This window comes from Carettochelys insculpta, chromosome 2, assembly GCF_033958435.1.
Source record: "Carettochelys insculpta isolate YL-2023 chromosome 2, ASM3395843v1, whole genome shotgun sequence".
In the NCBI taxonomy this organism is placed as follows: Eukaryota; Metazoa; Chordata; order Testudines; family Carettochelyidae; genus Carettochelys; species Carettochelys insculpta.
The window spans coordinates 227,050,808-227,071,835 of NC_134138.1; the positions used below are offsets into that span (position 1 = coordinate 227,050,808).

General features: G+C 46.4%; 2 protein-coding genes across 2 annotated transcripts in view; both read left to right on the top strand.

Moving 5' to 3' along the window:
* The window catches only part of THSD7A (thrombospondin type 1 domain containing 7A), a 489,942-nt gene that overhangs the window by 255,276 nt on the left and 213,638 nt on the right, over positions 1 to 21,028 (top strand). The window contains exon 4 of the mRNA XM_074984678.1: positions 11,480 to 12,311. Within this exon, the coding sequence (XP_074840779.1) occupies positions 11,480 to 12,311 (832 nt within the window). The remainder of the gene's footprint in view (positions 1 to 11,479; positions 12,312 to 21,028) is intronic.
* LOC142007972 (uncharacterized) lies at positions 14,222 to 16,601 on the top strand. Its single transcript, XM_074984677.1, has 2 exons — positions 14,222 to 15,177; positions 15,946 to 16,601. Exons 1-2 carry the CDS (start codon positions 14,709 to 14,711, stop codon positions 16,563 to 16,565), a joined length of 1,089 nt encoding a protein of 362 aa, XP_074840778.1. The 5' UTR covers positions 14,222 to 14,708; the 3' UTR covers positions 16,566 to 16,601.

Consider the following 21,028-nt stretch of genomic DNA (forward strand, 5'->3'; position numbering starts at 1 on the left):
AGTCTTGTAGCAGTGGTGGAATAAACTTCTGGGTTAACTCAAATCTGTGGAATACATACACAACTTGGGTGGTTATTCAGGTCTTTGTTTAGAGATTTAGTTTGTAACAAAGTTCCTTTAGAGGTAAGAAGAAGGATTGAAGACAAAATGGAGAATTCCCAGGGCCCCACTCAGACTCTACCATCTGGAGGGGATCCTATTGCTCTTGCTGTAGAATGTGCTGCTACAAAATTAAATTTGTCACATAGGCAAGTCATCCGTCCATGCATGACTCGGTTTTTTACAGACTGAAGCCATTTCTCCCATGCTAGTAAGAACGTTCACAAGAAAGCTCATCAGATGTTGATTGGCACCTTTCAATGCTCATTGTCAGTCAGGTAGTTCTAGTCAAACTGAATAGTCCCTCACAATAGGCTGGCCAACTTCTTATTAGTGTCTCCCAGAAGCAGAGAGATTGAAATACAAGTACATAGTCAGTACTTCAAATACAAAAACAATAATACATGTACAAATGGCATAATCACAACCAGCAAACTACAGGCTTTTCATAGACATCTCATGTTGCATACTTTATACAGGATTTGCTGCAATATAGAACACTGGTTGCAATACTGATCTGTATAGCAGTTTAGTCAGATATTACATCTCTGCTAGCCTGTAACTGAGACCGCCCACTAAGCTCTCCTTGGCCATTACAATTTCAACCTGGGGCAAAGTGATGCCAAAGTTTAAGGAGTCACTTCCTGAAGGTTCCAAGAAGGAGATCAGTGCTCTCCTGGAGGAAGGCCTGACAGGCGCCAGAACAGCTATTCAGGCAGCCTCAGATGCAGTGGAATCAACAGCACACATGACAGTGTTGGGCATGTTGATGTGTTTGTCTTCCTTGCAATTGCTCTCTGGGTTGTCAGTGGAAATGCAATAGTCTATGCAGAATCTTTCATTAAATGGTCATGCCCTGATTGCAGAGCAGATGGGAACAAAATTGTATGGGCTTAAGGACTCCTGTACTACCCTTATGACGACTCTGGCTTGTATATTCCTGGCATTACCCAGAAGAGGTTCTGGCCTCAGCAGCCTCCCCAGCATAAAGCTAACCACAGCAGGAGCCCTCTGCCACCGAATTGCCTGAGTCTTCCCACAACCTCCACCCAGTCAGGCTTGACCCACCCCAAACATGGCTATATAAATCATTTGGAGTGTGTGTCCAAAGGCAACATACCAGACTATTCGTCAGATCCTGTTTCCCTTTTGTTTGGCAGCCACCTTTTCTACTTCTCCCCAGCCTGGACCACCATAATGTCAGACCCCTAGGTTCTGAGTACCATTTCTCACAGTTATACCCTCCAGTTCCTTCCCTGTCACTTCTCAGGGACCCCTCTCACCCAAATCTACTTGAACAGTAGGTTGGGAACTGTTGCAGCTGGGGGTGATGGAAGAAGCTCCATCTGTATATCAGAACAGAGGGTTCTATTCCCGATATTTTTTTTTTATCCTCAAGGGCAAGGGAGGTCTGCCACCCGTACTGAACCAGAAGGACCTCAACAGATGCCTGAGGAAGCTCAAGTTCTTCATAGTTACCTTTAACCTCAATCATTCCTGCTCTGGATCCAGGAGACTGGTGTGCCACCTGCCACATGAAAGAAGCATGTTTCCACATAACCATCTTTCCAAATTACATATGTTTTCCTCTTTTTACACTCCTTCCCTTTGATCTAGCTGTGGCATCAAGGGTATTTACTGAGTTCGTGGTGGTAGTGACACCCTACCTCAGGTACTGACATGCCGTGATTTACCCATACTTTAATAAGTGGCTGGTCAAGGGAAGCTCCAAGGTTAGAGTCCAATGCAACATAGTGCTCCTCCTAGAGACCATCCAGTCCTTGGACCTCCGAGTCAATGACAAAAGTTCCACATTGGTACCAGCTCAAAGGATAGCACTGATCAAGTCAATGCTCAACTCGACCCATGTGAGAGCATTCCTGACTCTAGATATATTCCAAGCCTTAATAGCAGAGGTATCCACGTTTTCCATTACCACAGACAGGGTCTGCCTTCCCCTGTTGGATCGTATGACTATGTGCACAAATGTTGTCCATCGTGCCAGGCTCTGGAAGCAATTGCTTCAGTAATGGCTGGCATTGGCCTACTCCCAGTCCTGGGACCATCTGAACAAGGTTGTCAGGATTCTCCCACTTATGGTCCTGAACTGATGGCATGCTCCACAGAACATATTGGAGGGAGTCCTGGTCAGTATGCCAGCCTCCTAAAAGCTAGTATCAAAGACAACAGATCTTTGATGAAATGTGCACCATGGTAATCTCTGAATACAAAGGTTGTGGACTGTGGAGGAAATGAGAATATGTGTAAAATACAGATGAACCATTCTGAGCTCCTTGACCTTGGAGGTTTTCCTGCTGAATGTGTTGGGCAAGATAGATAAAAATGGATCCATTTTCTAGTATTATACCATTATCGTTAGGTATTATACCTAATGTAATATAATTGCCTTGCATTTATTATTAATTTGTATTGCCAGTATTTTCAGTAAACTGTCATAAATGTCCCACGCATGGATGTTAAGTGAATATAAGAGTGTTTTTTAACCAACCTAGAACTACAGTATGTTTCTACACTTTGTTTGATATACACCTATCCCTCAACTTACAAACTTCTAGTTTACGATTTTTTGCTACAATGGATCATGTAAATTTATACCTATTTTTCAATTTAAGAACACTATTTTGGCTACAATGAAGAACCAGCCTTTGTCTGAGCATCCATGGTACAGCCAGTGCTCTACCAACAGCTCCATTTTTGATTTACAGATTTTCGCCTGACAAACAATTTTCATTTGTGGTGCGAATGAACATTTGTAAAAGGACTCAAATGCATTGTTGGAATAATTCCATTAACCCAAATAGATTTACAGCTGAGATTAAAGTAATGTGACATTGAAATATTAGTTTCTCAATTTTGCTTGTGACAGTTCTTAGGAATCTAAATCATGAAACCTACTATCACAAAACCCGCAAAAGTTTGTTACTTTAGTGTTCTTTTTTTCTACTTTTTTAAAATAGAAGCACTGATTTTTTTTTTTTACTCTTATAAAGATTTCCTTTAAATTTATCAACAGATGCAAGTAAAAAAAATAGGTCAAATTTGCCACCATTCTTAAGTGTCCTTTGACTTTATGCTCCAAAACTCATTCAAAAGTAGTTCTGCTCAGCAGTTCACATAAATATGATTGGTAGACATTCACCAGCAATCCATTTATAAAATTACATATTACTTCAGAGTGAAAGCAGAAAAGTGCAGTTCAGCAAATAGGCTACAGTATATTACTAAGTTATTAGTTTGTGCAGCTCATGTTTCTTTTGCACAGGGGATTTTCAGTTCTATGAACAACTCTTTAATTCAGTAGGGGAAAACAAAGGAGCTTAATAAAGGATGTAGTCATATTTTGCAGTAAAGCTGATTTTAAGAGAAAAGGAATGAATGTGAATGTCTAATAGTTATTATTTACCTAATTTGGTTTTGGAACTTTTTATAGGGTTTATAACAATGCTTATTCGTTGTTGCTGAAAGCATTGTCTGGAAAAAGAACTGGACAGGCAGGCTTTTTCAAAGAGAAAAGCTCTGCCTTTAAATTACTTGAGAGGTATGTAGAGTGAGATGTAGAGTTATAGTGAACAGAAAAAGGCTTTGGAACTCTCAGAGGATTACAGTGTGAAACCATATTATCTAATCTGTTCTCAAATTTCCTAATTTCTACTCAGTTACTCTTGAGTTTGGGGGTGGAGGAAGGAGGTGCTGTACTGCAAAGCAAGTGGCTGTGAAGTTCACAGAACTGTGTTTATTGACCATAAATAATGAGGGGAGAGATGTAAAAAGGATATAGAAATAGTATTTTGCTGAAACTCACGCTTCTAGATTTAAGATGATTACAGGAGCAGTGGGATCTGGAAGGAGCCTTCCTGTTGTGAAGTGTGGCATACTTGAAACTTGATCATTAAAGGTGATGAGAAATTAAAACCTCCTTTTTTAGGTCAACGTCCACATCATAGAAATATAAAATGAATACAAGACAAAAAAAAAGAAGTTGTTGGATTTTTTTTTTCCCACACCTTGAAGTATATTTTTTCTGGCTGAATCTCTGAGAAGCTTCAGCCTGGACCTCAAAAATCTAAGCTTGAGGAAAATATCAAGGAAAAACATCAGTTCTTGGGTCCTCCATCTTCATGAGAGTTTGGAGATTGTCTAGGTGGGCCTTCAGCCAAAAGTCATATTTTAATGCAACTGAGCAGCACTTATTTGTCTTATTAATAATATTTAACCAAGTGGATATTCCCTTGGACTAAAGAATTTCCAGAATGGCAAATAGTGTTGTTTGGTGTTGTTTAAAGTTCTTGTTCCTGGAGAATCTTGCCTGATGTATTGGTAATTACAGAATGGCTGTGAGCCACGAGTGTGATGTGACTATGAAATAGGCAAGTGCCGTTCTAGAATGCATCAGAAGAGGTGTTTCCATTGCCTGACTATAACAAAAGAAGGATAAGAGACAACTTATCATTAGATGTCTGAGACTCCATAGCAGATAAGTGTAAAGGTCAGGTAACCCTATGTTCATTCTGTAATTACCGAGGGGGCTTTTACCAGCTCCCCATTTTTCCATCCAGGTCCCTCCAGCAAATCCATTGTCAGGACCTTATCCATCCACCTTGGAGGAGGAGTAAGGTGGGTTATAAGAATGGGAAAGATTGGAGTCAATCATCAATCATAGGAGTCCCCAACCAGCCCACATACCTACATCTACATTAAAGTGCTCTTAAGAAAGATGATGATCCAAAAGATATCTTCTGGAAGATCATCTTTTGAAAGAGCGTCTCTACACCCAAAAGATGGATCCAGCTTTTGATCCGCTTTTTTAAGAGTGCGTCCACATATCCAGAGCAGAGCAGGAAATGCTGCGAAGGGGTCACATGGATGCCAAGCCTATGTGGGGCCCTCAGCCAGCTGCTTCCTTACAGGACCTCTCCCAAACACCCTGCCCTACACTAGCTCAGGTGCACAGAGCTGTCACAAGCTGTCACAGACATGATGGTGCGTGGAAGTCTGTCCCAATGGACCCCCAGCAGTAACTACTTGTCATTGAGCTGGCTATCCTCCATGCCATGGTTGGTCACCTTGCCATGTTGCTCACTGCTGTCTTCCAACTTCTCATGTGGGTGATTTCCCCCCCTACACACCAGGCGTCCTTGACCTGGAATGGTGCCAGTGCCCACCCCGAGTGCCTTGGTTCCTCTGGAATCACCTCAAGAGCTGCAGCTGGTGGGAGTGGCTGGTGCTGGCGGACTGGGACAATGCTTGATAGCTACAGAATTTCTGAATGAGAAAGCAGACTCTCCAGGAGCTCTGTCACTGGCTTGCCCTGCATTGAGGCACCTAGGACACCTGCATCAGGTCCACCCTACCCCTTGAAAAATGGATGGCAATTGTCATCTTGAAGCTGGTCACCCCAGACAGCTACCAGTCTGTAGGGCATCAGTTTGGCATGGCCAAGGCCACCAGCAGGACTCTCGTAATGCCCCGTCACAGCCTCAAGAGACCGCACGCCCTCCCTCCCATGTAGGTGGTGCATGCCATCAAAGCAATGCCACTGCACAGGGTTATCCACATGGGGGACATGGATGCTGCAGGATTCGCTGCACTTGGCTTTCTGAACTGCTTCGGTGCCTTAGACAGGATGAATGTCCCCATCCATGCCCCAGAACACAGCACCATAATGTATATCAGTAGAAATAGCTACCACTCAGTAGTGCTCCAGATGCCTGTGGAGAGCAAGGGCCACTTCGTGGACATTTATGTAGGCTAGGCGGATTGGACACATGACACCTGTGTGTTCCATAATTCCAGGCTCTGTTGCTGCATGGAGGCCAGGACACAAGTCTTCCAGTGGGAGATCAGGGTTGGGGATGTGAGCATGCGCTTCTGCATGGTGGCAGATGCCGCCTACACCCTATCGCCCTGGATGATGTGTCCCTACACCAGCCATCCTCACCCCACCCAGGAGGAATTTAACACTCATCTCAACCAGGCCTGAATGTGGTGGTGCGGGCCTTCGGGTGCCTGAAGGGCCGGTGGTGGTTACTCTCGCATGCCTTGTGGTTGAGCTATGGAACATCCCCCAGACGTTGGATGCCTGTTGCATCCTCCACAACATTGTAGAGGGAAATTACAAGATGTTCCCCCCATGGTGGGCAGTCGAGTATAGCCCCAGCCTTGAACAGCCAGTCTCCACTCCCACCCTCCAGGCATAACAGGAGGGCGTCTGCATCTGGGGGGCCCTTTGGGATAAAATTGCACATAGGCAACAGTGACCACTAACCACAGTCACCACATGCAGCCCCCCTCACACACACATATATACCCGTCACCATCCCTTACCATGACCCCACCACACACGCACAAATCCACCCCCCACTGTCACCCCACCAAAAGCAGAGGACTCAGGGATGGTGCAAAAATAAAGGTTTATAGGTTAATGAAAACTGTCTTATTTACAACTATGAAAAAAACTCTAGGGAAGAGTGGGGGCAAACTATATACAAGGGTGGCCTAAGTGGGAGGGGTCATGAAAATGGAAGTAAACCTCAATGGAGATTGGAGAGGAGAGACCTAAGTTTGAATGGGGGGACTTAATTGGTAGTGGGGAGGGGGAGACCTCAACCAGGATGGGAAGAGGTTGAGACCTTAAGCAGGAGGGGAGAGGGGGAAATTATTGTGGGGAGGGAAAGGTGGTAAGTTTTAACCAGGATGGGACAGGGGGAACTATTATGGGAGGGGGGAGGGAGGACCTCAGCTAGGAGGGGGAATGGGGAGTGCTACGCTGGAGCAGGGGTGGATGGCCATGAGCCCCGTCAGCCCTGGGCTCCTCTCCCACTGCTGGTCGGGGTCCCTTGCAAGATTGTGAAGGGGCAGGCAGCATGGGGAGATAGGGCTGTTTGAGGGGGGCCAGGAGTGGGCTTAGTGTGGGGAGGGTGGGGGAGCAGAGGAGGGGGGTGTGCTCAGGAAGGGGGTCATGGGTGGGAGTGGGTGGGAGCAGGGGAGCAGGTGTGGCAGGGGTGTGAGCAGGCATGTTAGGAGACATGAGTTCTCCCTCAGGACTGCCATGACATCCCTCAGGTGGCCCAGCAGGTCAGCCCATGCCTCCCTCTGCTATGCATAGTGGCCTTGGTCCATTTGGAGGTACCACACTGCAATCTTCACCAGGCGATGGGTCCCCACATTCGCCTTGAGCCACTGTCGCGCCCTCCTCCTCCAGGGAGCTCATGCTGCCGCTGGGGTTGGTGAGTGTTCCCCCTTCTTCTCCTGGGTCTCTGGCAGCACAGAGGTGTCAGGGCTCTCCTGGCTGTCCTGTGGCATGGCTGCAAGGCTGGAGAGGAAGACACAGTCAGTCCCTTGTTACGGCACAATGGCCATGGGTCCTCCTCCCTCCCACTCACCCCAGCTGGCTAATACAGTTACATCGCTAACACATGTAACTTTACATACGAACCTGGCACAGACATATAAGTGGCACACACAGATTCAGGGCGCTATCAGCTACCATGAGCCACTTACACAGTCCACTGGGCAAATTAATTGATGCCAGTGGATACAATGGCCACATAAATAGCTTCCAGATCCAAATAAAATCCTGTCGTGTCACACAGATTCACTTACAGGTATAAATTAGTGTAAATGCTGGATTCTGTGTAACTTGAACTCTTCAAATCATCATTTGAGGACATCTGTAACTCAGCCAGAGATGATATGGGTCTGTTACAGGAGAGGCTGGGTGTGGTTCTTTGGTCTGCAATGTGCAGGAAGTCAACCCAATGATCATGATGTTCTTGGAACCAGTAATTAGAAAAATAATAATTAATAAAGCACATATCATTCTTTCATGGTTGTAGAGAAAAGATTATACATGTGAATTTTAAAGGCTTATTTAGCAGAGAACCAAAATTGTTTTGAAAGCTCATGATTTAGAGGGCCTGATTGATAATTTTGAATTCATATGATTCTTCTCTTTCCCCTGCTCCTGAGATTTCATGTTCTCCCTCTCTCCCTGCCGCCCTCCCGCCCCAGCCCTCAGGCCTAAGATTGACTGGTGGATAAGCATGAGTGGAAAGTAATCCTTTGACTAACTAGAAAATTAGTGAAATTTACTGTAGTGGATATTAACAGATTTAATAAAGTTTGAGAGCATGTGCCCTGAGATACTGTTCATTTGCAACAAATTACAGCATTTTATCCTTAGGCAAATTAGTACATTCTCATGAAAGCTTGCAAAAACACTGTCCTCTGCAGCTGAAGGTTTAGGAAGTGACTTTGGTGTAACACGAGTCCTGCTCTGGAAAACATTGTGCAGAGTTTTGCCTGACATGTGAGAATAGTCCCTTTGGGTCTTACCAACTTGAAGAAATTAAATCTTTCAAATATACTTTTTTAAGAGGAAGCTATTTTCAATATAATAACTCCTCCCTTTCCTTAAAAAGTCAAACAGAACTAATACATTTTTTATTTGTCTTCTACTCTGAGAACCTTAAACAATAGACAAGGTAGTTTGTGGTGCTCATTTGTTTTCTTTTAATGTTCTTTTATTCTGACTCTCTTGTGCCATCTTTTACCCAACAGATTTTATGGTGGTGGTAAAATGCGTAACAGCACAGCAATACTGGAAGGTGCAACCTAAATTGTGGCATTAGTTCATATTGTTCCAAAGATAAATTCTGAGCCAATTTATCACCTTCTATTACAACATTTTTAGGATTTTTCACGCTTACATTACTGCAGTTTACATTTAATGTCATAAATCTGCAAGTTTTAGTTTTTAGATCAGTCTGAACATGCGATTTATTTGAGACAGTAATGCTCAGTTGTCAAGAACAATATTTAGATATGGTTCACTCTTACTTGAATACTTGATTATTTCAAGTCTCAAATGAAGGCCAAACTAGTAACTCTTCATCTGGAGTTCAGTGTCAGAAATCTGATCTTTAAAAGAGAGTCTCTTAATTGGACACACATGGTATATCCAAGGTGCAGTGAAATGATAAGACAGGACTTTCCAGTCTGCAAGGTGAACAAATTATCTTTATGTTCAGTTGTGATTGTATTACTATCATTGCTTTTAGTTGGTGATTATATGCAGGTTTTTTTTTTTATTCTTTTCCTTTAGACTTGGTTGGTTTTCTTAAAAAGAACCACATGCAATTTTCTGAGGAACTGCAATTACTTTCTCGTCAATGGAAATATACTTCGAATAAAATGAATGCAGTAATGATTATGTCATTTATGGAAGGCTGATTAGAGATGAACTAGGGTAATCTTGCTGAAATGGGAACAGAAATGTATTTGTACTTAAAACATACATTTGTTTTTCTGGGTATCTGGCTAAACCTTGGAAACCCTAATTCAAACTTAATCTGCAGAAAACAGTACAGGAGTTTTCTTGTGCTGAATCTCTTTGCCAGCTGGCATTGCTATCAAGTGTGTAATGCTTAGTTTTAAAATCCATAAATAAACTATTCCGTTATAGTGCATCTTCTGCAGTGTACTCCAATCAAGAGTCTGTTCAAAAGTTCGCTTGAAAGGGCTAGAGAGACTAAGTGCCAAATCTTTCCATATGTTTGCTCCCAAAACTTGCACTGAAATTACGATTAGGTTCATAGGTGAACCTAATGTTCCCAGTAGGACTTTTTGAAGTCTATGGGAGTCAGTGATAGGATAGCTCCAAATTCCTGCCAGTCACCACATGAGAAAAATGTTAAAAAATTTTGTTAACACTATCATGTCTTTTCCATAGTTTTGTACTGTACTAGGTGGCTTTTTTGTATCTGCCTCCTAAATCACTAGGATTCAACCTTGCAAATCCCGCAACTTTACACGTACAATAATCCTATTGAGATCAGTGAGGTCATTCAGATAAAGAAGGATTGTACTGTCTGGCCTGTTTTGTGCATGGATGCTGGAACTTCTCAGTTAAAGAATGTATTTTCTAGCTCGGCATGTGGTTTTATAAGGTTTGTGTTTGGGGTGGGTATTTGTACGGTGTAGATATTATCGTCATCCTTTCTCCTCTTCCACAGTGGAGTAAAACAAAAAAATTAAAATAGTGTTTTAATTAGAATTTATGAGAACAAAAGTAAATGCACACTAAAATCAGTATTTTTCAGTTTTTCAACAGAAAGTTAGCTAGATTGTATATATATATTTTTTGCTCTGCAGTGTAGAGTAACTGAGCACAAATGATTGACTAGAGAACACTAATTCAGGACACTTTTATTTTTAGTTGTAATACAATCCTGTACACACATTTCGAACTTCAATTTTAACATGATAGCTGTGCAAAAGTCTTCCTTTCATTTCGTGACTATAACAATACAAGACATAGCTGAGATTTTATTTTTCTGAATATCGTAACATTTCATTCTTAGTTTGGGTTTGCAGTTTCTGCAAACAGAAATGTCATCTTTTCACTTTTGATCAATTTTGTTAAAACTCAAGAAATAACAGGCAGCAGCTTTCATAATAAACAGTAACATTTCTACCTATGTAACTTGTGGATTTTTGTGAATTTCCCCTGTTGACAATTGTGCCATTTAAAAAAAAAAAAAGTAGAAACGACATTGTGAGCTTTTCTATTCATGATAATTCTAAGGGTTTTGTTGTTAGTCTAAACAAGTGTGCTTGTTGCAAACCTACTAGCTCTTTTTCATCCCTTGTTTTGGTCGTTCTGTGACTTGCCATGGTAAGACTTCATCTCTGAATATGTATTTCACTGAGACTATTCATGAGTTATTCAGAACAAAACTTACCGTACTTAGCCTGTTTCCTTTGTTTTATGCAGAGGATTTAAACTTTGGCAAAATAGGTCTTACATTACCTCAAATTGCCAGAGCTTTTCAGATTTGTTTATATTCTCTTTTATAGACACAGTTCAGAAAAATGAGAACTGCATGCCATGTGAGTACGAAGTTGGATTGCATAGGAAAATCTATACTGAAAAACAAACTGATCTCCAGAAGAGTTAGCGTGTAGGTGGGAGACAAGATTATGTAAACGTGTATCCTGAGGAAGCTGTTCTTCCATTTTGCTGGCAAAACAAATCTTGACAAATGAATTGTACAGTGTGCTAATTCTGATATGGCCATTCACTGGTGAATTTCTGAACATAAATATATTAATTGTGCAACATAAAAAGAAAAGAATCTAGTACCATTCATTTATAATTAAAAAAAAAAACACATGGATAATCCTTTTCATTTGTGAAAGTCAAGAACTTTTCTGTCCCACAAATTGTGTGAAGATCCTACTTTGTATGGCTGTTGGGAAACAATACACTCTTAAATCTTTTTTGCTGTATCTTGGGTTCGATAATGAAACAGTAATTAAATATAGAAAAAATTACAGTGGCTTTCTTCTTGTTTTCTAGGTCCATGGGGCAGATGTATGGGAGAGGAATGTGGCCCTGGTGGTATCCAAACACGAGCAGTGTGGTGTGCTCACATGGAAGGATGGACAACACTGCCCACAAATTGTAAACAAACAGAGAGGCCTGAGAACCAACAGAATTGTTTTAGGGTTTGTGACTGGCACAAGGAATTGTATGATTGGCAGTTGGGCAACTGGAATCAGTGCCAGCCGGTTATTTCAAAAAATCTTGAAAAACCGGTGGAATGCATCAGAGGGGAAGAGGGAATCCAGCTGAGAGACGTAACTTGTGTCCAAAAGTCAAATGGGGTATCTGCTGAGGACGTTATATGTGAATACTTTGAGCCAAAACCGCGCCTGGAGCAGGCATGCCTCATCCCTTGCCGTCAGGACTGTATTGTGGCAGAGTTCTCCCCCTGGTCAGAATGCTCCAAGACTTGTGGCAATGGGCTTCAACATCGCACTCGTCACATTGTTGCTCCACCTCAGTTTGGTGGTTCTGCTTGCCCTAACCTCACAGAATTTCAGATCTGTCGCTCTGCCCCATGTGCAACTGAAGAAAGCATGTACAGCCTGAATGTTGGACCCTGGAGCACTTGCTCAATGCCCCATTCAAGACATATAAGGCAAGCAAGGAAACGAGGGAAGAATAAAGAAAAGGAGAAGGACAGAGAAAAAGGAGTACGAGACCCTGAAGCTCGGGAGCTTATTAAGAAGAAGAGGAATCGAAATAGACAGAACAGACAAGAGAACAAATATTGGGACATACAGATTGGCTATCAGACCCGTCAGGTTACATGTACTCACAGAAATGGGAAAACTGCTGCCTTGAGGTAAACACTATTTATTAACCTGAATATATGTGTGTTTGACTATGTAGTTGGAATGTTAAGAAAAGCATGAAAAATCTCCACTAATTTTACTGTTGTATACACTTTTATATCAGCATAACATGATCTATTTCTAGTTCTACCTTACCCAGTCAAGTTTAAGATTTTTCTATAACACATTTGAAAAAAAAAACATAGCATGAGTGTTGTTGATCAGACTAAATATCACTTAAACATGCCCTATTAAGCATCATACACCATGCAGCCTCCGTTTGTCTGAACATCTATCCCGGAAGGCTTACTGAAAGCCTGAGGGTATTCATCACATGTGTTCTGTTTCTCTCACATTTTTGGCACATTTTTATCCATAACAAGGGAATCACGCTTGAAAACAGGTGATATCTGCATTATTGATTTTTTTAAAGCTTTGGGCACACACAGTAATAGAGCTAATGGCGGGTAAGTGTCTGACAGACACTAGAAAAAAAAATCTGAAAAAAGTCAACATTTTTTGATTTGGAAATGTAAATATAAATTTGTTGAAGTACTGTTTACCATTTACACAATCAGTTTTGGCTACTGTTTTGCTTTTCCCCCTATGGTTAAGCTCCTCAAAAAAACACTTCTGTCAAAAATGTGTATTTTATTTCTCTATATTTTTATTCACTTTCTTCTCCTTTTGCACATTCTATATTTCTGGACACAAAGACAATGTGTTTTTATATGGTCGTATGCAAAGATGTTCATACAGATGCGAACAATGCAGGCCACACTTACAGGATGGAGGAAGAAGTGCTGTCTTCCTGACAAAGCTAATGATGCTCACTGGGGGTGGAAGTATTTTGGTGAAAAAAAAGACAGTTGCTAAAAAGCTGTGCAGTGTGGACAATACCTTAAAGATTTTCACTCTAATTCTTTCTCCCCCCTCCACTCCCCACTCTCGGATTTTGACCTTTCCTTCTTCTCACCATGTTCCCTTCTATTGTGTTCTACCTTCTGGCCCTCCCTCTCCAACTGGTACTTTCCCTTCCCTTCCCAAGTCTTCCAGCATGTTTGATTTCATATTCATTCTTCTCCCCTCTCTTCCTGGTCTCTTCCATTTTTTGCCTTCTGTGATCTGAACTCCCCACTTTCTTCCCTCAAATGTAGCCGGTGATGAAGTAATATGACACCTACTGTTAAATGAATGACCATGCTAGCTGAATTAACTTGTGGCCCACTGTCATTAGATTAATATGGGCTGTGGCTATGTCAGTTGAATTTTCACTTTGTCATTTAACGCCTCATTCATTTTTAAGAAATGTAATTAGTTCAACCACCTCCCTGGAGCAACATTTGATACAGCCCTTCCAATGTGAGGGTTTCAGACATGTTACCTGAAGTTCAAAAACTATTTTAAATCAGTTCTGTATTACCTCATACCCACATCTAGTTACAAGAACCCTCTCGAATATTAGTCGCAATAAAATGGTCCATCCTTACTATTATTACTACTACTTAGCATAGCGTAGCTGTTTTCAGTTGTGGATTGCAGTGCTACCCAAAAGTGTTTAAAGAAGATGCGGGGGGGGGAGGCGAGCCAAAACTGAATCATAGGATTATAGATCACTTCAGGATGTCATCAAGCCCAGCCCCCTGCCTACAGCTAAACCAAAACTATAAAGCACATTTTCTAATCCTTTAGTTATTCTTGTGGTTCTTTTCTGAACGGTCTACAAATTATCGACATTCTTCCTGAATTGTGGGCACTGGAACAGGGCACAGGATTCCAGCAGCACAACTTAAACACTGAAAATCCGTGTCTACACGTGCACGCTACTTCGAAGTAGCGGCACTAACTTCGAAATAGCGCCCGTCACGGCTACACGCGTCGGGCGCTATTTCGATGTTAACATCGATGTTAGGCAGCGAGACGTCGCAGCCGCTAACCCCATGAGGGGATGGGAATAGCGCCCTACTTCGACGTTCAACGTTGAAGTAGGGAACGTGTAGTCGTTGCGTGTCCCACAACTTCGAAATTGCAGGGTCCTCCATGGCGGCCATCAGCTGAGGGGTTGAGAGACGCATTCTCCAGCCCCTCAGCTCAATGGTGGCCGCGTGGAGCGGCCCCTTAAAGGTCCCCACCCCCTCCCTTTCTGTGCAGGAAGCTGAGAGCGCATGCAGGCAGCAGCAATAACACGCGGCTCACCTGCACGCTCTTCTTCAGCCACCCACACACCCAACTGACCTGATGGCCTCCCGGCAGCCCCCCCAGTGCCCTCAGGGAACCCCCCCCCGAAGGGGAGCCAGGGTTCCCAGGGCAGGAGCCAGGCCGGGAAGCAGCAGCGGGGCCCCTCCTGGACGGAGACTGAGCTTTGGGACTTGCTGGGGCTCTGGAGCGAGGAGGTGGTGCTCTAGGTAATGGGGAGCAAGAGGCGGGACGCGGATGCGTTCGCTCGGCTGGCCGAGGGCCTGGCCGCCCGGGGTCACCCTGCCCACACTCCGGACCATGTCCAAAGTAAAGTGAAGGAGCTGTGTCAGGGTTACGCCGGGGCCCGGGATGCGGCCAGCCGATCTGGGGCTGCCCCCGTTACTTGCCCCATTTACAGGGAGCTCAGGGATATCCTGGGCCCCCAGCACACCTCCTCCCCTCTGGCCACGCTTGACACCTCAGCTGAGGAGCCCCAGCAGGCCCCGGAGGTGGAGTCCACCCCAGAGGCAAGCCCTGCACCCCGGGGGCCCCCCCAGGAGCCCACCTCCGGGGCACCGGAGGAGGAGGGGGACTCCTCCTCCATCGACACCGGCCTCCAGATCCTCCTCCTGCCATCCTGGAGCAGCAGCCGGGCATCCGCCCCCCGGGTGTCCCCTGACCGTGGGAGTGGACCGTCAGGTATGCACACCCCCGGGGTTGAGGGGTGGGGGTAATAGATATGGTCAGGGCCCTCCACATGCCCAGATGACCATGGCCCCAAGGACAGCAGTGGCATGTCCCTCACAGGAGTGCATCATCTCCTGCCCCATCCCCGGGGCAGGGGGGAGCGGAACCTCTAGGGTCCCCCGGGGAGAGGGGGTGGGACACCCAGCAGCAGCAGCAGCAGCAGCAGCATGTGATGGAGTGGGGGGAGTGCAAATGCGAGACTCAGGCTAGATATGAGCAACAAGCTGAATAGCTCCCAGTGGCTAAGGATGATCCTGGGGCTAAAACTGGCAGGTTACACCTCTGCCCTGAACAAAGAGGAGGGAGGAGCGGAGCTGGCTTTGAATGGGGGCCGCAGGTAGAGGCTAGGGGAAGGGAGAGCTAGAAGGCTGCCTGCCTGAGGAGGGGGAAAGCTACACCCCAGAGGGGCACGCCTCAGGGTCTTCTCCCCAAGACGGGTTGGAAGGACTGTCTCTGACTGCTGTACTGTCGCTTCTGGGAGAAACTGGGCATCTGTTGTCTAAGAAATCTCTCCTGTCATACCTGCTGAGTGAAGTGAGAGTCACTCCCGCCAGGGGACGGGGTGCAGTGCAGGGGGACCCTTGAACCCCATCACAGCAGCATCTCCCGGGGACGGGGATGGGGAACCTGCGGCAGAGGGGTGGGGGGACAAGGGCCACGGCTCAGGGCCCACACTAATGGCTGTCTCCACTCTTCTTCCCCCCCTCCTGTGTTCCGCAGCTGCACCAGCGGAAGGACCGGAGAGTGCCGGCGAGGCTTCAGTGGTCCCAGAATCCCCTCCGGGGCCATCGCTCCAGGCCAGCCCCTCGGCAGAGCAACGACTGGCCCCACGGCGGGCAAGATGGCGGACCCAGCAGCAGCAGCCGCCGGTGACGGACCCCCAGCTGCTGGCCCTCCACAGCCGGCAGGTGGAGGTCGCGGAGCAGTGGCTGCGGGTGGAGCAACACCGCCTCCACCAGCAGGAGCAGGCGCTGGCCTGGCACCAAGAGGCATGGGGGGCCTACATGCAGACATTCAACCGCATAGTGGATTACCTGGCCCCCCATGCTGTGCCGGCCGCCACTGCACCCGCCCTGCCTGCTCCACCCACTGCTCCAGTTGTCGCGCCGTCCGCCGTCGCCCCGCCACCAAGGGCCATTCTGCCAAGGGGGACCTGGGGCCAGCTGACACTCGCCGGCCATATCTTCCGGTCCGCCCGGCCCCCGGCCAGGGCTGCGGCCGAGGCGGGGATCCCAGCCACCGACCCCCAGTGCTGGACTGTAGGGGCGTGGGGCCCAGGACGTGCCCCCCCCTTTGTATATATTCCCCCCACTTTTTTGCTGTTTTTGCCCTGTACATAGTTTGTATTTATTTATTTGTGACCCCCGTTTTCACTGTCTGATCCTTCCCCCCCATGTAAATAGTTCTCCCCTTCCTTGTTATCCCTGTTTTTATATTAATATACATACATGTAATATATGTTAGTTAGAAGTTCTATATTATTATTAAGAAGAGTTCAAGTAAACATGTTTGATTTCACAAACAAGTGTCTGCTTTTATTTGCACAAGAAAAGTCGGGGGGTGTGTGTGCTGTTGGGTGCTCGATGGTATGGGCGTAGGGGCAGGGAGTGTTGTGGAGGATGGGTGGGGCAGTGGGGGGCCTGCCAGCGTTCACCCCACGGCCTCATCGAAATGGGCCCGCAGGGCCTCCCGGACCCGGGTCCCTTCGGGGTCCACCTGGCGACTGGGGGCAGCGGGTGGCTGCACAGCGGCCCTGCCGACCTCCACAGCCCAGCCCTGAAAGAAGGCCTTCCCCTTGCTCTCCACCAGATTGTGTAGGGCGCTGCACGCACCCACAATCTGGGGGATGTTGGTGGGGCCCACATCCAGGTGGCTGAGGAGACACCTCCAGCGCCCTTTAAGGCGGCCAAATGTGCGCTCCACCACCTGGCGCGCGTGGTTCAGGCGCTGGTTGAAGCGCTCCTGGCTGGCAGACAGATGGCCCGTGTACGGGTGCATGAGCCAGGGCCGGAGGGGGTATGCCGCATCTGCGATGACGCAGAGGGGCATGGTGGTGTCCCCCACAGAGATCTCCCACTGGGGGATGTAAGTTCCTGTCTCCAGCCGGCAGCACAGGCCCGAGTTCCGGAATACCCGGGCGTCGTGGGTGCTGCCAGGCCAGCCCACATAAATGTCCTGGAAACAGCCCCGGCTGTCCACCAAGGCCTGGAGGACCACTGAGTGGTAGCCCTTCCGGTTGATGTAACGTTCTCCACTGTGCTCCAGGGCACGGATGGGGATGTGAGTCCCATCCAGAGCCCCGAAGCAATTGGGGAAGCCCAGGGTGGCAAAGCCCGTGATGGCGGCATCTGGGTCCCCAAGCCTCATGAGCCTGTGTAGGAGCATGGCATTGATGGCGCGGACGACCTGCAGGGGAAGCACATGGGAGAGCAGGGTGTGTGTGGCCCTCCCTGGCCAGGGCCCCCCTCCCCCTGTGGGTCCTCTTACCTCCATGAGGACAGCCCCGACGGTGGCCTTGCCGATGCCAAACTGCTGGCCCATGGATCGGTAGCTGTCTGGAGTGGCCAGCTTCCAGACAGCGATGCCAACCCGTTTCTCCACAGGGAGGGCACGCCGCATGGCGGTGTCCTGGTGCCTGAGTGCGGGGGTGTGCCACTGGCATAGCTCCATAAATGTCTGCCGGCTCCTGCGAAAGTTCCTGAGCCAGCGGTCGTCGTCCCACTCCCCAAGCACCAGCCGCTCCCACCAGTCGGTGCTGGTGGGGTAGCTCCACAGCCGGTGGCGTATGAGGTGGCGGCGGGGTTGGGGTTCTGCAGGGTTGGGGGTTGCGTCCTCCTCCCCTGCGGGCAGCTCCTCCTCTGTGGCAAGGAAGTGCTCAGCTGCCTCCTGCATGGCATGGAGCAGGGCGAGCACTGCTTCTGCAGGGGCGGCTGGGTGGACCTCTGGCGGCGGCGGCGGCGGCTGCTGCTGCTGTTGCTGCTGCTGGGGGTCCATCATGACTGCGTCACCCGAGGTGTGCATGCCTATGGCTCTGCAGACCGCGTGCTGTGCAGACTGTGTGTGTCTGGGAGGGGCCGTTTAAGGGAGCGGCTAGCTGTTGCCCCGGAAGCGCTAGTCCGCCCTGTGACCCTGTCTGCAGCTGTGCCTGGCACCCTTATTTCGATGTGTGCTACTTTGGCGTGTAGACGTTCCCTCACAGCGCCTATTTCGATGTGGTGCTGCGCAATGTCGATGTTGAACGTCGACGTTGCCAGCCCTGGAGGACGTGTAGACGTTATTCATCGAAATAGGCTATTTCGATGTCGCTACATCGAAATAAGCTACTTCGATGTAGGCTTCACGTGTACACATAGCTAAAAAGAGGTAAAGGAGGTCCAAGTGTATTTGCTTGCACATGGTTTACCAGATGATCCAATTTGCTCTGGATCGATCCTCTTTGTTATTTATCACTCCTCCAATTTTTGTGTTTTACTTCCTGGTCATTGATGAAAATGTTAAATAGCATAGGGCCAAAAACTGATCCCTCTGGGTTGCCACTGGAAATGCTCCCACCTGATGATGATTCCCCATTTTCTATTGCATTTCACAACCTATCAGTTGGCCAGTTGTTAATCCATTTAATGTGTACCATGTTGATTTTTAACATTCTAGTTTTTAATCTACTTTTGTGCAGTACCAAATTAAATGCCTTACAGCGTCTATTATATCTATCCATTTTCAACCAAACTTATAATCATAAAAAATCAGGTTAGTTTGTCAGATCCATTTTTTATAAATCCCGTGTTCATTTACATTAATTACATTACCTTTCTTTAATTCTTTTTAACTGAGTCCCAAATCGTCTGCTCCCTTCTTTTTCCTAGCATCAATATTATATTCACAGACCTTTACATACCTGGATCATCCCACCAGTCCATTTTAAAAATAGGCACAATGTTAATTTTCTTCCAGTCTTCTGGAATTTCCCGAGTGCTCCAGTACTTACTGAAAATTAACATGAACAGTTCAGCAAGTTCCTTAAGAGTATTTTAAAACTTTTGGGGACAAGTTATCTGGACGCACTCCATAAGACACAACAGGACCAGGAGTTTTTCCCTTACAAGAGTTAAATTAACTCTGTTTGTCCTGAACAGTAGTAGAAAAGGGTGTCACTGAATGTGGGACCGGCAAGAGACATGTGGGTGGGCCCTGGGGAAACAGAGTGTTTGGATACCCTGGTTGAGCCCCTCTCAGAGCTGTGAGTGGTAGGAAAGAGAAGTAGGCAGAGACCAGGGACTCTTCCAGAGTTCAAATCACTAACTTGTAAGAGGTCACAAGGTCCATTCTCAGAGAATGTGGGGAGTGATGTGAAGCTGTGGGTCCTATAAAGTTTCCCTTATGCAGGGACTCCTCTACATATGGATTGAATATTGGAAGCATTTGGGCCTTTGACTTAGATGAAATGATGGATTTTCTGGTTCCTAGTCCCAAGACATTAGAGGGTATGCAAGAGAAACTCCCTATGGTGGAATTTGGGTGTTGCCCAATGGATATAGGATCATAATATCAGTAGACAAGAGAGTGTGGGTGCTTCCAGCAGTCAGAATGTTATAGATCAAATTGCTCTGATCCAATTCAGAGATGAAAGTCTGGCAAGAGGAGCCAAGGCCATTCAGACCTCCTGCCCAGGAGACTGCACACAGTGTGGTGTATGCCTTCCCAGTAACCAGCACAGGTTTTCAGGAAGGTATGCTTAATCATGGTTCATCTTCTCAAAGCCAATAGAGAAATAATGTAAAGGGCAGTAAGTGCCATAGTGAGTCTGTCTGTAAGGAACTCATGATGGAATGTAGGGGAGAGAGTGAATAATAGAGAGAAGTGGAGTTACTTGTATTTGGCAAAGTGGCCATGCTTTGTGTTGGACAACTACATGGAGGACAGCATGGTAGCCTTGTCAAAGTACAGTAAATTAGTTGTCAGGCCCACTGTTCTTTTTGAGGTATGGCATAGGCCCATAGACTTTGGTGGTGGCAATGAACATGGAAATGAAATGGGCACAGGCTGATACTGAAATAGGATTAAAATGGATGACTGGTTCATCCCATGCCATCATTTATGCTGACAATGGCTCATAGGTTCCACAGCAGACAAATGGCAGACATACAACTGTGCTGAGCATTTACCGAGGGAAATAACACAGATGTCTCACAAATATGAATTCAGTGGTTAAAAAGGAAAATTAGTACCTGTGGAGCACCCATTTTGCTCCACTTCCTAGTCCTTGAGTGAGACTGCATTAGAAAGGACAATTCAGTCAGGAGCTCCTCATCTAGGCAGAGGGCTAATAGTGGGAAAACGAAAATAGCTTCACCTCATTTGAGCAAGCCCATGTGCTATGGGGCATTCCTGTGTGATTACTGTGACAAGGGAGAGTATAGTGTAGGAAGGGTTGATTAGCAGTACTGTATACATACACACATATGTAGGTTTCATATAATAATTTGCAAATTTTGGGGTCCTAACAGGGTTTATTTGGCACAGTGAGAAGTAAGGTTTATTTTTTTAAAAAGTAATGTGTTCTGGTCTTCTGTTAACTTTTGATGTAAAAATCACGACCCCCAACCCCTTGCCTGAGACTGGGCATGGCATCATATGGTTGGAGCTGGGGAGTGGCAGCAGCCCCTGGTGAGAGTGACATAACAGCGGTGGGAGCAAGCAACTTACAATTAATTGAGAGTTTGAGCAGTTTGAAAGTGTGAGTATTGGTTGAAGGGTTTTTCTCATGGACACGGTGGGTCAGCCCTCTGAGGTCTGGTACTGAAAA

Bases quoted from the DNA above. Each gene is read 5' to 3' on its own strand.
- LOC142007972 (XM_074984677.1), top strand. From the start codon at position 14,709: ATGGGGAGCAAGAGGCGGGACGCGGATGCGTTCGCTCGGCTGGCCGAG. The intron at 15,178-15,945 runs GTATGCACACCC...TGTGTTCCGCAG, and splicing joins CCGTGGGAGTGGACCGTCAG to CTGCACCAGCGGAAGGACCG.